Source organism: Rhinopithecus roxellana, chromosome 8, assembly GCF_007565055.1.
Source record: "Rhinopithecus roxellana isolate Shanxi Qingling chromosome 8, ASM756505v1, whole genome shotgun sequence".
Lineage (NCBI taxonomy): Eukaryota > Metazoa > Chordata > Mammalia > Primates > Cercopithecidae > Rhinopithecus > Rhinopithecus roxellana.
In genome coordinates, this window is record NC_044556.1 from 109381420 (window position 1) to 109399281 (window position 17862).

The 17862-nt window shown below is 44.3% G+C and overlaps 1 protein-coding gene and 2 pseudogenes across 3 annotated transcripts in view; 2 read left to right on the top strand and 1 right to left on the bottom strand.

The window, feature by feature from the left end:
• Positions 1-1025: 1025 nt before the first annotated feature.
• LOC115899380 lies at positions 1026-1125 on the top strand (annotated as a pseudogene).
• A 15383-nt stretch (positions 1126-16508) lies between these two features.
• Positions 16509-17428, bottom strand: LOC104654198 (annotated as a pseudogene).
• The window catches only part of EFCAB2 (EF-hand calcium binding domain 2), a 162951-nt gene continuing 161619 nt past the window's right edge, over positions 16531-17862 (top strand). For all 3 annotated transcript variants that reach the window (XM_030936135.1, XM_010353287.2, XM_030936134.1), the window contains exons 1-2: positions 16531-16641; positions 16804-17261. In XM_030936135.1, the coding sequence (XP_030791995.1) occupies positions 17237-17261 (25 nt within the window). In that variant the 5' untranslated portion in view covers positions 16531-16641; positions 16804-17236. The remainder of the gene's footprint in view (positions 16642-16803; positions 17262-17862) is intronic.

The following is a 17862-nucleotide window of genomic DNA, read 5'->3' on the forward strand; positions in this document are numbered from 1 at the left end:
TGATATACATTAGGAACTCAGTAAATGCTGGTTTTGTTTTAAAATCATACATTCTGGAAAATGTGCCATGGAATGGGACAGGCCCACAATGGTTTTTCCATAGAGTGGGTTCTGGGGACAACTATTACATATTTTAAAATAGCAGCACTCACATGCTCCATAGTAAATCAGTTGGCCAAGTTAAAAATAGATTCTAAACATAGCAGGAGCAGAAATTCAATCTAAGATACTAAGTCATGGAAAGCAGTTGACAGTGGTTGCAACAGAGAAAAGGAAGTGCAGGCACACACTGATTCTCCATGCGGGCAAAATTCTCCAACCGCCGTTTCAGGTTTGTTCTATTCTCCATAGCAGAAAACACACACACATATATATGCATACATGCATGTATATATGCATGCAAATAAACAAACTAAGATGACACATATTGCAATAGCACCATTTACAAATCTATTGATTTTGAGGTTTTGGTACTTATTAGCACATACTAGATACACCACAACAATATAAGGTTCCTTAACATTTTTAGGTGTAAGAGAGAGGATGGTGAATGTTTACAATATTTGGGGTGCAGATACACAGATGGCTAGACTGGTAGATAACTAGAAAGGACGGGGACAGAAACCGTATCCCCTCTGCGCTCAGCCAGTTTACAGCGGCAGCCTTAGAAAGCTGGGTTAATGCTACCATTCTGTCACTTGAAACCCCGGGAGCTGGTATGCTAGATAAAACTTCAATCACTGTGCCAAGGACTCAGGAAAAGGCATGGAGCTTAGGTTCTCCCTCAGCCTCCTACTTTTAAACCGTTGTTTAGAACACACAATTACTCTTCTCTCAGTTGCTAGGGTGGGTGCTTCAGCTGTGGGTGTGACTATTTAGGGAGGAAGCCATGAAATGTATATCCTTAAATCACATAATCTTATTCCATGTATGTCCAGAAGAGAATGACTGAGGGATGTGTATTATAAACTGGAGCAATGGCACATCACATCAAATACACCTTTCCGTAATATACTAACATAAAAGCAGATCCCTTATACATATAAAAGAAGAATGATACAGAGCAGATCAGCATGGTCCCTGAGCAAAGATGACACGTGAATTCATGAAGCATTCCATATTTTTAAAAACACCAAAACAGGCTGGGCGCGGTGGCTCACGCCTTTAATCCCAGCACTTTGGGAGGCCGAGGTAGGTGGATCACTTCAGGTCAGGAGTCGAGACCAGCCTGGCTAACATGGTGAAACCCCATCTCTACTAAAAATACAAAAAATTAGCCAGGCGTGGTGGCAAGTGCCTGTAATCCTAGTTACTCTGGAGGCTGAGGTGGGAGAATTGCTGGAACCCAGGAGGCGGAGGTTGCAGTGAGCTGAGATTGCGCCACTGCACTCCAGCCTGGGAAACAGAGTGAGACTCCATCTCAAACAAACAAACAAACAAAAAAACACCAAAACAGGCCGGGGGCGGTGGCTCACGCCTGTAATCCCAGCACTTTGGGAGGCTGAGGCAGGTGGATGATCTGAGGTCAGGAGTTCAAGACCATCCTGGCCAACATGGTGAAACCCCGTCTCTACTAAAAATACAAAAGATTAGCCGGGTGTGGTGGCACATGCCTGTAATCCCAGCTATCTGGGAGGGTGAGGCAGGAGAATTGCTTGAACCCGGGAAGGAGAGATTGCAGTGAGCTAAGATGGTGCCACTGCACTCCAGCCTGGTGGACAAAGCAAGACTGACTCTGTCTCAAAACAAAACAAAACACCAAAATAACAACAACAACAACAAACATAGAGAAAGACTTATGACACAACTGATAATTTAGGATCAATAACTTTCTCCTTTTAAAAAAGAAAAAAGCTTGAAATATATTTGTAAAACACTGTGTGAAATAGAATAATTGAAGATAAAAACATAGGAGAGTGGTTAGCAGTGCAGGTTTTGGAGTCAGGTTACTTGTGTTTGGTCTATACTAACTGTGGGTCTTTGGACAGGAAGTCTCACTTCTCCAGATCATGGTGTCCTAAAATGTCACAGTACACACTTCATAGAGTCATTGTGACTGTTAAAGTCCCATATGCTAGCTATGATCCTAGCACACAGAATTCTAAACATTAGCTATTACCATTTTCTAAAAGTAACAGAGGCAATAGATGACTAAATACTTGAGATAAGCGGATTACTGTAATTGAGGACTGATTTTCCTAGGAGCTAAGAAAAAAAAAAGGTTTTACTTTCTGACCAAAAAACAGTCAGCGTACATCAGTGAAGACTGCCCAAACTTAAACAGGAGATTAGTAAAGGAATCTTTGAATACAGGACATTGCATCAAATAGCAGGTATCGCAATGACAGCTTTGCATACCACAGAAATAATTGTTTACGTGTGATGCCTTCTGTCCACTCTCTGAAAGAACTGAGGGGGTAGAGCACTATATTATAACTTATGTAGCGGAACTGAGACATATGCTCCAAATTCTTTGCCTTCTGACTTCTTATGGTTAGGACACGGAAAAATCCAGAAAACTGAACATATGAAACTTGCAAATGACTGATATCTTACGTGTATGTTTGGCAGAAGTGGATCATGCTTTATTCATAATTAAGTTATCTAAATTTTGGGCTCAACAAGTATTTGTTTCAGACATTGAACAAAGGTATATGGCTTATAAGGATGAATAAGACGCATTATTCTTTCTACACTTATGTGGTCCACATGCGGATTAAAGAAAGACCACGTGCTGGTCAGGCGCAGTGGCTCACGCCTGTAATCTCAGCACTTTGAGAGGCGGAGATGGGTGGACCATCTGAGGTTGGGAGTTTGAGACCAGCCTTAACAACATGGAGAAACCCTATCTCTACTAATAATACAAAAAGTAGCTGGGTGTGGTGGCGCACGCCTGTAATCCCAGCTACTCGGGAGGCCGAGGCCGAGAATGGCTTGAACCCGGGAGGCGGAGGTGGCAGTGAGTCAAGATCGTGCCATTGCGCTCCAGCCTGGGCAACCAGAGCAAAACTCTTGTCTCTGAAAACAACAACAACAACAACAAAAAAAAAAACAACAAAAAACATGCTTTAGATACTTGAGGTAAGGCAAGGAAATCTCATATGAAAGTAAGAGTCAAATTTCTAAGCTGGGCATGGTGGAGCACACCTGTAATCCCAGCACTTTGGGAGGCTAAGGCAGGAGGATCGCTTGAGCCCAGGAGTTCGAGACCAGCCAGGGCAGCATAGTGAAACTCCTGTCTCAATAAAATAAATAAATAAACAATGAAAAAAAAAGTAAAAAGAAATTTCTGCTGTCCTCCCAGATGGAAGGCCAGTTGGTGCTGCAGGGAATAAGGTTGCCTAAAGATAGAATCATGACAGCATTTTACTTAGGAAAGAGCTATGGATGAACTTGAATACTTGGATAAGTTCATGGTTAATATGTCAGATTACATACGCCAAATAATATAAGGAGATTGTTATACCCTGAAAAACGTTAGGACAGGTTAATTCAGCCCTTCTCTTTATTTGCAAATTGGCCCCGTAGACTTTGTCTAATTTCAGGAAATGTTGGAAGTATTTTGGAATCAGATTTAATCGCTCTTGGTCTGTGCTACTTAACTTGCAAGCATTTCTCTGATATAGTATCAGGTTGGTCCAAAATTAATTGTGGTTTTTGCCTTTACTTTTAACGGCGAAACAGCAATTACTTTTGCACCAACCTACTACTTTTCTTATTGTGCTTTCTTTCACCTGTAAATTCCGAGGTACTTGTTCGTTAATTGAGCCAAATTATTTAGGTTTAAAAAAAGAGTTCTGGGACACAGCTCTCTTCGACATGGAGATGGATGTCTTGAATGGATTAATATATTAATTAATCCAGTGTTTCCTGAATGTTTTTCAATTATACATTATGATATGGTTTGGATTTGTGCCCCGACCCAAATCTCACGTTGTACTGTAATCCTCCATGTCGGAGGAGGTTTCTGGCGGGAGGTGATGGGATCATGGGGGTGGTTCCCCCTTGCTGTTCCTGTGATAGTGAGTTCTCTCGAGATCTGGTTGTTTAAAGGTGTGTAGCCCCTTCCCCTGCTCCCTCTTCCCCTTTCTCCAGCCTCGTAACAGGTGCTGCTTCCCCTTCACCCTCTGCCGTGATTGTACATTTCCTGAGGCGTCCCCAGCCATGCTTCCTGTACAGCCTGTGGGACTGTGAGTCAATTAAACCTCTTTTCTTTATACATTACCCAGTCTTGGGTACTTGTTTACAGCAATTCGAGAACAAACTAATGCTCTTTACTTCTTTTTTCTCTCTCTCTGTCTTCTCCCAGGCTGGAGTGCGGTGGCATGATCATAGCTCACTGCAGCCTCGAGCTCCTGGACTCAAGCCGCCCTACTGCCTTTGGCCTCCCAAAGCACTGAGATTACATGTGTAAGCCACCGCACCTAGCCACCCTTTACTTCTGATTTTTGTCACGTCCATGTTACTCGTACTATTAGATACCAACATTTTCTTTAATTTGACATAAATTGACCAAGTTTTAAAATATAGTCTCATCTTAAGCAATGATATTTGTGAAATCTGGGTTTGAGGCAGATTTTTAAATACACCTTAAAATAAAAACAACTATACAAATAAATTAAAATTGTCAGCCACATAAAATAGCCTTCCACTCACTTTGGAAAACAAAGGATTAATCAATTAATAAAATTTTGAACTGGAAAGGTCTCTTGCAGATTTTCTTTTTTTTTTTTTTTTTTTTTTTTTTTTGAGACGGAGTCTTGCTCTGTTGCCCGGGCTGGAGTGCAGTGGCCGGTTCTCAGCTCACTGCAAGCTCCGCCTCCCGGGTTTATGCCATTCTCCTGCCTCAGCCTCCGAGTAGCTGGGACTACAGGCGCCCACCACCTCGCCCGGCTAGTTTTTTGTGTTTTTTTTAGTAGAGACGGGGTTTCACCGGGTTAGCCAGGATGGTCTCGATCTCCTGACCTCGTGATCCGCCCGTCTCGGCCTCCCAAAGTGCTGGGATTACAGGCTTGAGCCACCGCGCCCGGCCTCTTGCAGATTTTCTAATCCAACTCAGAGTCCACAGAGATTCAGCCAAAGTCACCAACTGAGGGAAGAGTTAGGAGTAGAACCTCAGTCTACGGTTTAGTGTTACAAGTTTAGGGCTTTCTTTACCATGTTTGTTGCAAATTATGCCCCCAACTAGCTGAATAGCTATTTAAATGTAAGCATTCCTATCAAATACAGTAATTTTAGTTTGGGTATAAGTGGTGCCAAAGTAATTCTTCTGTTGGTAGCTAACAGGTCTGACTGCTTAAGCTTACTAAAATACTTATTTTCTTATTTGTGAAAGCAATAACTGTCTCTAATTATTTAAATATTATCAAATAAACTGGATTCAGTGGTGTGTGCCTATAGTCCCACCTACTCAGGAGGCTGAAGTGGGAGGACTGCCTGAGGCCTGAAGTTCAAGACCACACCCGCACATACATGCACGAACGGGTGCGTGTTATAGAATGAAAAGAATGGGGTTACACTCATTCATTTATTTATTTTATTTTTTTTGGGGGGGGTCTCGCTCTGTCACTCAGGCTGGAGTGCAATGGTGTGATCTCAGCTCACTGCAACCTCCGTCTCCCAGGTTCAAGTGATTCTTTTGCCTCAGCCCCTGGAGTAGCTGGGATTACAAGTACACGCCACCACGCCCAGCGGATTTTTTGTATTTTTAGTAGAGACGGGGTTTTGCCATGTTGGCCTGGCTGATCTCGAACTCCTGACCTCGTGATCGGCCCACCTCGGCCTCGGAAAGTGTTGGGATTACAGGCGTGAGCCACCGTGCCCAGCCTACACTAATTTAAAATGTTATTAATAGGGGAGACTGGTGGGGAGGCAGGCAGAAAGGAGGCATAAGGAACTCTACATTTTGCTTAATTATTTTGTAAACCTAAATCTGCCCTAAAAATAAAGTCTAACGATAAAAGCAAAGATAGAATGATATTGAGGCGTGGTCCTCTTTAAAAATAGGATTGTGTCTAGCTGAGATCACTCTCTGCTACTTTATTTTAGCAATCGTGTTTTGCTACGGACTATGATGAAGCATTAAGGGCCAGCAGCGGTCAAGGCCAGACAGTTTGGCCTATTTATGGTTTAGTACAGATACAGAGGGCATGTAGGGGTCTAGGCCCTGGATTGGAAGTGAAATTTGCCCTTAACGTTACCAAGACGGTGATCCTATTTCACATTTTTTATCCCCAACTTCTATCAGTGTCATTACTAGGTGATACTTATGGAAAATAGGACAATGATTATCCTAAGATTTCAAAGCATAAGTATTAAGTGGTAAAAATGTCATATCCATTTTAAAGAAAGGGAGGCATAGAGGTCTAACATTCCTAAATGACACTGGAGCAAAAATAGAAATAAAATTCAGGCATCTAGGGCCCTGGCTTTCCCGTCATGCTGTTCATTGTTAAAGTGATCGTTAAAAAATAACAATACAAAGAAAGACAGGGTCCCAGTCTTGTGAGCACTCATATTTTACAGAGAAAGGTGTCAAAAAGAAGCTTTACGTGAGCCTCAATTCTGCATAGGTGTGGTTTTTTAAGATCATTCAGGGAAGGGTTTGCGTTTGTTGCCATTAATTTTAAAAGTATTAATTTCTTCGTTATATCCTGTTTTTAAAAAATTGTATTTGCCCTAATCATATAATAACACGAAAAACATTGTATGATCCAGGCAAAAAAATAAAGTGCTGGGTTTAGTTATTTGGTTTCAAACAAGCCATAACTAGTATGAAATTTCTAGTTAATATTCTACGTAAACATCTATGAATTCAAAGGCCTTGAGACCCACTAAGGCACCAAAATAAAATAACTTCGTGAATAAACTCAGCCAAATTACTTAAATCCATAATCCCTTGCTTTTTACAAATAGAAATAACTCACCACTTGTCTCCTGGGAAAGATAATATTAGTCTATTCTGATGACACTTCTGTATAATATTAGTCTATTCTGATGACACTTCTGTATAATATTAGTCTATTCTGATGACACTTCTGTGGCATTTTGGATTGCCAGTTGATAATTTTCTAAAAAGGTAGATACAAACCATTGCTGGGTATGCTGTGGCCACGGTGAGGGCATAGTATAGATGCTGGCCACCATTTGAAGGAGAACGTAGTTTTGGCGGGTGAGTATTTCGAGTTTGTGGGTTATTGTTACAAGCTGTAAAAGGACCTCAGCAACTGCAGAGCAGCTGTCGTGTTTGTGTACTCTCTATTGGACCTAGAAGACAGTCCTGCACCTAGTAGGTGCTCCAGAAGTATTTTCTGAATGCTGAGTGAATCGTCCCCCTCCAACAACGGAGAGGGAGGCTAATATGAACAAGAGCCCTCCAGGAGTTTGTGCCTGCCTTCCTTTTACTACTTGGTGAGGAAGGATTATGAATATGTAAGAAATGGGAGGGACTAGAGAATGAGGTAAACCCTTCAACGGTTACCCAGCTATCCCTTGGCCTGACCTCCCCTAGCTCCATGCCCCAAATGCAACTCACTTTTCCCTTCCATCCAAGCCTTCCTAAAAATAACTTCCTTTTCTAACCTCTCTCTCCTGTCACCACTATTCATTTCCAAATCTCACACCTTCCCTTACCTCCTTGAAAATATAGCTGACCTGAAAAAAAAAGCGGCAGGGGGTAAGGGTGGGGGAAGAGAAAAACTCAGCCAAACCGTGAAGATTTTGTACCCTTATATATTTGGACTGCATTGCGTAGTGATGTTCTCTGTTGAAAATGGGGTTGCAGATGCTTGTTCTAGGGTGGTTACTAGGTAATGTGGAACTTTAGTAAGGAGTTAGCTTCCAACTCACAAGAATGTTTAGTCTCAACTGATTGTTATTCTTAAGCCTCTTATTAAGTGTAAGTGTCCATAATCCAGGCTACACAGTCAAAGTCAGGTACTGCAATAAGTCATTTTCTGTTCAATTTCTTTTCCTTGCCCCACCTGTAAGGCAACCTTTAAAAAAAAGAAAAAGATACAAGATTTTACTCTGTCATGCAGGCAGGCAGTACAGTGGCAAGATCATTAACCTCGAACTCCTGGCCTCAAGCAATCCTCCTGCCTCTCAGCCTCCCAAAGGAGGCATGAGCCACTGCCACCGTGTCTGGCTCAATTTTCTGCTCAATTTTAAAGCTCAAAATAGTATTGTAATTGCCCATAATATAAAACATAATACAAATTCACTTTTTACTCCTTTTTTCTTTTTTTTTTTTTTCTTTGAGATGGAGTCTCATCCAGGCTGGAGTAGAGTGGCGCGATCTCGGCTCACCGCAACCTCTACCTCTGGGGTTCAAGTGATTCTCCTGCCTCAGCCTCCCGAGTAGATGGGATTACAGGCGCCTGCCACCAAGCCCTGCTAATTTTGTATTTTTAGCAGAGACTGGGTTTCCCCATTTTGGCCAGGCTGGTCTCGACCTCCTGACCTCAGGTGATCCACCTGCCTCGGCCTCCCAAAGTGCTGGGCTTACAGGTGTGAGCCATCATGCCTGGCAGTATGTGGATTTTTGAATTGCAATACACAATCAGCAAGCAGATAAGTAGTAAAAAGTGTGGACCGGGCATGGTGGCTCACACCTATAATCCCAACACTTTGGGAGGCTGAAGAGGGTGGATCACTTGAGGTCAGGAGTTTGAGACCAGCCTAGTCAACATGGCAAAACCCCGTCTCTACTAAAAATACAAAAATTAGCCAGGCGTGGTGGCAGACACCTGTAATCCCAGCTACCTGGGAGGCTGAGGCAGGAGAATCACTTGAACCCAGGAGGCGGAGGTTGCAGTGAGCCAAGATCACGCCACTGCACTCCAGCCTGGGCAAAAGAGAGAGACTCTGTCTCAAAATAATAATAATAATAACAATAATAAAATAAAAATAACAATCCACATACTGTATACATGTATGTATAACTATTTATTCAGACCCAGGATATTTTTCCTTTCTCCTATCAGAGCCTCATGAGCTATCACTCATCTGGGAAAACTCCGGGAAGGAAAATTAATTATAGTACTGGCAGCATTGGAATGGTCGGGTGACAGAGAAGCCATGTGTGCCATGTGTCAGACATACCCCCTTACCATCTTGGAGGGACTCAAGAACTTTCTGAATCAGGAGGCATATTCGTAAAAATTTTCTAAAATTCCAGAACCTTTATAATATTTGTGCTTGCTAATTTTCTTATCCTATCTCTTTCCCCATAGCTCAACAGTAAAACTTTTAAATTAAAAAAAAAAAAAAACCTACATGATTACACTCAAGGGTAGCAAGGAGGGTGGAAGCTAGAAAGATTGGGAGACTCTAACCCCCTTCACAGTGCCCCTACTCTGTCGCCCCATGGATGGCCTATGCCTCCCTCCTGGGAGAAAAGCAGGCGAAGCCCCTGGGGCTTGATACACAGAGGAAAAGGAAACTTCCAGAGTTAAGACTCTGAGGCAAAACCGGGAAGAGGGGCTGAGCAGTAGAGAGGCTTCTCCTTTCAGAGAAGCAATTTGGGGATCTTAACTTTTGGTTTCTCATCTTTAATATGGAAATATTAGTATATTTCTTACAGGGCTATTGTGATGATTACGTAAGATAGTCCATGTAAAATGCTTGACATACTTCCTAAAACACAGTAAACGCTCCACACATTACCACTATTGGCCCTCGAGTCACTGGATGGTGACATGGACATAGTCCAGAGAAATTAAATCAAGGCTGGGTGCGGTGCCTCACACCTGTAGTCCCAGCACTTTGGGAGGCCGAGGTGGGTGGTTCATTTGAGGCCAGGAGTTCAAGACCAGCTTGGCCAACATGGTGAAACCTCCATCTCTATTAAAAATACAAATATTATCTGGGCGTGGTGGCTGCATGCCTATAATCCCAGCTACTTGGGAGGCTGAGGTATGAGAATCGCTTGAACCCAGGAGGCAGAGTTTGCAGTGAGCCGAGATGGTGCCAGTGCACTCCAGCCTGCGTGACAGAGTGATACTGTGCCTCACAAAATTAATAAATAAATTAAAATTAAAATTAAATCAGGCCACAGGTTAAGAGAGAACTATAGATTGCCTCCAGGTCCAAAATGGTGAATCGAGGCTGGGCACGGTGGCTCACGCCTGTAATCCCAGCACTGTGGGAGGCTGAGTTGGGTGGATCATTTGAGGTCAGGAGTTTGAGATCAGCCAGGGCATGGTGGCATGCGCTTGTAATTTCTGCTACTCAGAAGGCTGAAGCATGAGAATTGCTTGAACCCAGGAGGCAGAGGTTTCAGTGAGCCGAGATCGCACCACTGCACTCTAGCCTGAGTGACAGAGTGAGCCTGTCTCAAAAAAAACCAAAAACGGTGAACCATCTTCTTATCTCCATTTTACAGATGGGGAAACTGAGGTTACAGAGAGGAAGTAACATTTCCAAAGTCTCTGGCTAATGAGTAGTGGGCTGAGATTCAATCCTGGACCGCTTTACCTTCTAAGACCATTTCCATGTTCTTCTATGCAGCGTCACCTCCTGATGTAAATGTTAACATAAATGAAACCTAATTTTGAAGATTTATTTTTGGAGCTGGAACTAACAAAACATTCCAAAATCAATTAACAGCATATTTTTACACTTTTCCTCTATTTTTACATATAAGGAGGAAGAGGTTGTGTGAGCAATCATAAATACGTATTGAATCTTTGGATCAGCTACCATCCTTCACCTTTAAGGTCTTATTTTCAATGAATAAAGAACAGAGACTTAGCCTGGCAATAAGTGTGCCTGAAAAATGCTGCTAGGGACAGGAAATGTTTAAGGAATGAATTAAATCATGATTTGCTGTGTCAAGGTCTGTACTAAAGAGAAACAGAAAGGAACATGTGCTTTTGAGAGAAACAGGGCCAGGGTGTGATTTTTCCAAATGCTTTAAGAGCTGTGGTTTCATGTAAGTGTTACTTGCAAGCTGCCCACAAATGCTGCCGCCTGGGCTTCCTGCGCCGGGTCTCCCTGGAAAACCCGAAGGAGCTTTGGCACTGAAAATGATCTTGTCCAGGGCCAAGAATTTAACACAATTAAATATCTCCTTGACTGAGAGGCCTGAAACCTAAAGCTGCAGAAAGGTGGGAAGGAAAGAGAAGTATGAAGGTGAGAGCCCACTACTAGCTCATGGTAGAGGAGTAAATTTCACCTCCACTCTTGCCTTCCAAGAGCCACATCTGGCCAGATGTTTAGTTTCACTCTTTGTCTTTCCAAACGAGGACAAAGTGCATGCCATTATCTGGTTTCTTTAAAGTCTCTAAGAGTCGGCCGGGTGCGGTGGCTCAAACCTGTAATCCCAGCACTTTGGGAGGCCCAGACGGGCGGATCATGAGGTCAGGAGATCGAGACCATCCTGGCTAACACAGTGAAACCCCGTCTCTACTAAAAAAAAAAAAATACAAAAACCCGTCTCTACTAAAAAAAAAATACAAAAACCTAGCCAGGCGAGGTGGTGGTGCCTGTAGTCCCAGCTACTCGGGAGGCTGAGGCAGGAGAATGGCTAAACCCGGGAGGCGGAGCTTGCAGTGAGCCGAGATCCGGCCACTGCACTCCAGCCTGGGCAAAAGAACGAGATTCCGCCTCAAAATAAATAAATAAATAAATAAATGAATGAAAATAAAGTCTCTGAGAGTCTCTGCCAGATGCTTGGGTTGATATTTTGAAGCAGTAAAAATGAAAGAAAGAAAAGCAGAGAGAGAGGTGACTAATTCTGTGGAGAATGTTTGCCCTTAACATTCTTCTCTAAATATTTGGGTTATTAAAAGGATCTAACAATATCTTATTTTATAAAGAAGCAGAAGAACATAGTGACAGCTGGGCCCAGTGGCTCATGCCTGTAATCTCAGCACTTTGGGAGGCTGAGGTAGGAGGACTGCTTGAGGTCAGGAGTTCAAGACCAGTCAGGACAACAACAAAAAAAGATATTTTTATTTACAAAAGAATAAAAGATTAGCTGGGCGTGGTTAATCCTGGTTAGCACACCTGTAGTCCCAGCTACTTGGGAGGCTGAAGTGGGAGGATGACTCGAGTCTGGGAGGTCGAGGCTGCAGTAAGCCCACCACTGCACTCCAGCTTGGGCGACAGAGTGAGACTTCGTCTTAAACAAACAAACAGACAAACAAAACAGTGACTCTGAAATCAGAACTAGATTCCTAACCAGCTCTCTTAATTACTGGCTGTGAGCTTTAACCAAGGCATTTGTGTGAAGATGTAGTATTTTTAACGGGAATACTAATGCAATACAAAGTACCTCATGCAGCTTAATAAAGAAGAACTATTTTTATTCTTTTAACTCTGTGATGAAACTCTGTCCTTATTCTGTTGTATTCTGATAAGGATTTCCTTCTGAGATCATAAGCTCAGGGACTCATCTATGAAGAGGGTTGGTGTCTCCATGAAGGGCTGGATATTTTTGATGTTGATCACTCAGGGAAGGCATGTACCCTCAGTCAGGAAACTGAAATTAGACAGAGAAGTAACTACCTCCTTCTCATTGTCCTGCATCTACAGCTCAAGGAATCTAGACACGGTTAGGGGCTCTCCTGAATAGCAAGGTGGAAACGAGGAAGGGCCACAAGCTGAAGATGCGAAGCTGTATGGTGTAAGCCAGACTGCATGTCCTACAGGCGGCAGATGACGGCAGCGAGGAGGAGAAACCCTGAAGTCAGAACATCTCCCGTTGTGCATCTGAAGCATTAGAAAAGCAAACTCTCCTAGTGGAAGGTGAATTTCAGGACAGAAGGTGGGGTTTGGTGTCTGAGTGCTTCTTCCCAGGTGGAATGGGGGCTTATTTCAGTAGATTTCCTTGCAAGTCCTTTAAACTTTTCAAAGCTTTCAGTTACATCTATTGCGTCTCGTGAAAACTCTAAAATAGGAAGTTTGGACATTGTTATTTCTATTTTTATGAGTTAACTAAGTTTTAAAGAGATTACATGGCTTGCCCAGGATCGTGAGATTAGTAAATGGCAATGCCCAAGGAAAATCCATTAAAAAAAAAATTATTCGCAGTCCAAGATTTCAATGATCTCCAAATTAGGAAAGTAAGCATGGCGTGAAGGATTTTTAAACTATCATTTTGCATTATTCACACCACTTACCCTTCCCACTTCACTCACATCTTAGGTAACTGAGTCAACTGCATTCAAAAGAAACATTTTCCGTGTTCCTCATGAGCACATCGCTGATGGCTGTCCGAAGAGATTTAGCTCACGATCAATTCAAGCACGCAAAAGGACATAACCTGTACATATCCATCCGGCTCCACAGAGTAATGCATCAAATAAGTGTTATTGTCTAAAACTATGTGCTTGCTTTTCTGATTTAGCCCTAAGTTTATAAATCCACGAGTGGGATCAAAAATGATTTTCTGATTCTAAATTTCTGAAAATCATTATGAGATGTTTAACTGAAAAAATGCTTTAGCGGCATACAATATTACAAGTTACTTAAGCTACAGCTCAGAAGCTATACACACACACACACACACACACACATATATATTTTTTGAGTCTTGTTCTGTCGCCCAGGCTGGAGTGCAATGCCATGATCTTGGCTCACTGCAACCTCTACCTCCCGGATTCAAGCGATTCTCCTGCCTCAGCCTCCCGAGTAGCTGGGACTACAGGCATGCACCACTACACCCACCTAATTTTTGTTTTTTTGAGACGGAGTCTTGCTCTGTTGCCCAGGCTGGAGTGCAGTGGCGCGATCTCGGCTCACTGCAAGCTCCGCCTCCTGGGTTCACGCCATTCTCCTGCCTCAGCCTCCCGAGTAGCTGGGACTACAGGCGCCTGCCACCACGCTTGGCTAAATTTTTTTGTATTTTAGTAGAGACGGGGTTACACCATACTGGCCAGGATGGTCTCAGTCTCCTGACCTCGTGATTTGTCCACCTCGGCCTCCCAAAGTGCTAGGTATACAGGTGTGAGTCATGGTGCCCGGCCGCAAAATACATTCTAAGGAATAAAAATGATTGTAGTTAGTTTTCCACAGTCCAAAGCAAGCTAATAATATTTAAAGAGTTAAAAGTGTAATATAATCATCCGTCAGGTTTCTGCAACCAACCAGAGTTGAAAGGAGTCAAATATCAGCATAATGCAGACAATGTACTCACTGGCATTGTGGGCCTTTATTATTCGGATAATCATTTTCACCTTGTGGAAACTTTTCTAGAATTATATACTTTTATGTCTAATCAGCAAATTAGGCAGTTGAAAAGTATGTATGAAGCAACTAATATGTGTCCCGATTAGGCTAGGTAGTGTGGGTATATAAAAACAGTTTATAAAGGTGTAGGCTCCTATGCAAACCGTGGTAGGGTCAGGGGATGGGGAATTCATTAACATATTCAATATTTTTTTACTCACCCACACCTAGAGAAACAGTACTGTTTTACATGTGCTGTAGGAGTTCAGAGAAATAATGATTAATGTGTTTTGGAATAATTACATAATAAAACGCTTTGCTGAATACAGTTAGTTTTAAAAATATAAAAATACAGGGGGGTTTGCAGAGAAATCTGTTCAACTCTTAAAATAATAATTTTTAATTTATGTTTATATAAGAATTCCATTTTATTGACATGAAATACTGGTACTTTTTTTTTTTTTTTTTTTTTTTGAGATGGAGTCTTGCTCTGTCATCTGGGCCGGAGTGCAGTGGTGAATCTCGGCTCACTGCACCCTCTGCCTCCCAGGTTCAAGCGATTCTTCTGCCTCAGCCTCCCCAGTAGCTGGGATTACAGGCGTGAGCCACCACACCTGGCTAATTTTTCTATTTTTAGTAGAGATGGGGTCTTACCATGTTGGCCAGGCTGGTCTTGAACTCATGACCTGAAGTGATCCACCCGCTTTGGCCTCCCCAAGTGCTGAGATTATGCATGAGCCACCGCACCTGGCCCAGTACTTTTACTGATGAGAAAACTAATGTAAAAGGAAGGTCTGTCTTACATACAGTACGTGCTGAATCTGGGTTTTTTGAAAAAAAGCCATTGAGAAGACTTATTCCTATCTTAATTTTTAAGACATATATTACTGCAAACAGAAAAATTGTACTAGATACTGGGGATATATGAATGAATAATGCCGTTTCTGTCTTCAAGACCTTACTGCTTGGTAGGTGAAAACAAGTGAACGAACGAAGGCATTGCAAATCAATGTGGGAGGCTCTATGAGTACGCGGCCACAGAGGAAAAGGCTGAGAGGGAAAGCTTCCATGAGTAGGTGACTTCGAGAAGGTCATCCTGGCCAGGCACGGTGGCTCACACCTGTAATCCCAGAACTTTGGGAGGCCGAGGCAGGCGGCAGATCGCTTGAGCTCAGGAGTCTGAGAGCAGCCCGGGCAACAGGGGGAAACCCTGTCTGTACAAAAAATACAAAATCTAGCCAGACATGGTGGCGCGAGCCTCTCCTCCCAGCTACTTGGGAGGTTGAGGCGGGAGGGTCACTTGAGACCGGGAGGCGGAAGCTGCAGCGAGCAGAGATCGCACCACTGCACTCCATCCCGGAGGAGAGAGCGAGATCCTGTCTCGAAAAACAAAAGACAAAAACAAAAACAAAGATGGTCATCCTGCATGACAACCAGGAGGGGACAAATGTGTGTCTGTGGGAAGCTGAAATGATGGCGGGGGAGAGAGCAGGGAAAGACATTCCAGAAAAAGGAAACTGTGAACAGCAGACGAAAAAGCCTAGTGAATGAATGGCAAGCCTGAGACCAAACTTAGGGTTTCCTACACTTATTTCAAAGCCCTTCATTATCTATATGGAGAGGGGGAGTCTTTAAACACAAATATTTAGATCATATTGACTGAGATGTAGATATAAATGAATGCTAATAATTACTTTTCGTTATTTTGGGGTGTTAAAAATTTACTGTACAAGATTGTATTCGTTTTAAGTATCTTCTAACATGAGCCATTTTGTATTCAATTTCAGGTAGAATGCTGATCACAGCACCAAATGGGTATCTTCTACAGACAAAGTTATTTTAATAAAAATATAGTCAGGATTTCCTGAGAGATTATAGAAACAGAATAAAAGCATTAAAACTGTTAAGTCATTAAATACGAGTACTTTGTATTTTGAAGGCTCTTAAAATTTAGTTTATAAATTGCTTTTACATAACATATGCACTGAAATACAATTTAAGATTAGTTTTGAAAATAGGTGTTCGTTTGAACCACATCGTTAGGTATTTTATTCAAAGCTCTTTATAAAAAGAGCTTTACTATATTCCAGTAAACTTATTCTGAAAATAAGAAAAATTTAATCTCATGCTATGGCTGCAAAGTTTCCGGAAAGCAGGATTTAAAACTTCCATTGTAACTTTAACCAGCGGTCATGTCAAATTTCACAACTAAGAACATTTTAACGCATGTTAACACTGAGCACAACATGGGCACGTTTTTGTTGCTATGAGAACCTTCTATTTTGTATGAGACATTGCAGCCTTGACGACGCAATGTTTGTGCCTATTTTGCGCATGTTTTTCTACAGCTATTCCTCTCCTCTAGTAATAATAGTCGAATGGCTCTGGTTTCCTCTTGCGCCCGGCCCAGTTTTTCCGTTTTAGCTTAGCTGTCATAGGCTGTGCTGCCGCTTTCTCTGGGAAAGGACGGTGAGGACTGGACGGGAGAAACCCGGAGGGCAGGCGCGGCCGTTCTGCAGCAGCTGGGCCGATGGGAAGCGGGAAGAGGAGGCTGGGCCGCGGGCTGGTTCTGTCACCCCCTCGGGAGCCCAGCTCTTCACCTAGCTCTCCGGCGCTTTTCAAAATCTGCAGTTCACAACAAAAATCGAGCAACGCCACGTCGCACAAACAGGACAGGAGGGGAGAGGGGTGTGTGCGCGCGCGTGCTGTCCCCAAATGGATGAGAAATAATGGAAAGGAGGCGCTGGCGACCGTGTGATGAAGTAACACTGCTAGGCCCGGGACTAGTCGGGCTCCGGCCTCGGGTCTAGAGGGACAAGGTTGGGGGCCGGGTGGCAGACGCGGCTGCTAGTCTTCCCCCAGCGCGAGGGTCGTGGCGGGAAGCGGGGACGGGGCGCCTGCTCGGAGCCTTCTCCCCGCCCCGCCCCGCCCAAGGGTCTTCCTCCCCCAGAATTCGGAGCGGCCCCTCCTCCAGGCCAGGCTCGCCGCGGGGCGCTGAGCAGGCCGGGACACCGCGGCCGAGGTTATCGTTAGGCATCTCCCAGGCGACCGGCTCCGCAGCAAGATGGCGGACGAGAAAGACAGGGAAGGTAAGGTAGGGGCGACGGGGAGCCGCTGCCCTCGCCGCCCGCCGCGACACCGGGTGGCATGGGGAAGCGCCGGGTGGGGTAGGCCCTGGTCCATCTGGAGTCCCCACCCGCAGGGAGAGGGTGGCCTGAGGAGGGGGCCACCCCGCAGCAGCAGCAGCCGCCCTGCCCCCGTCCCCGCAGCCCGCCCGACCTGCCGCCCCGCCCTGCCCCGCCTCTCTCCCCTCCTCCCGCCTTCTCCCTCCTCCCGCCCTGTTCTCTCTCCCCTCCTCCCGCCCTCTTCCCTCTCTTCCTCTCCTCCCGCCGCGTCCTCCTTCCCCATCTCTCGGAGGCCGGGCCTCGGCTCCTGCGCGGGCTGCGCCGGAGGCGCCGGCAGGGGGTGCTGATAATGGCGTCGTTGTTCACTGTCGCGGGGAAGTCGTCGCCGCCTCCACACCCTCGCCGGGGGTCTCGGTGCCGCAGGCGCCACGCCCGTAGCTGTCCAGGCGGTGGGCCCCGGGGGGTGGCCTGGGTGAGGAGGAGTTCTGGCCGCCAGAATCTGGCGGGATCCTCTGTGTTGGCGCCGAAACCCCGCCCTGGCGCAGCCTGATGGCGTTCGCGGCCA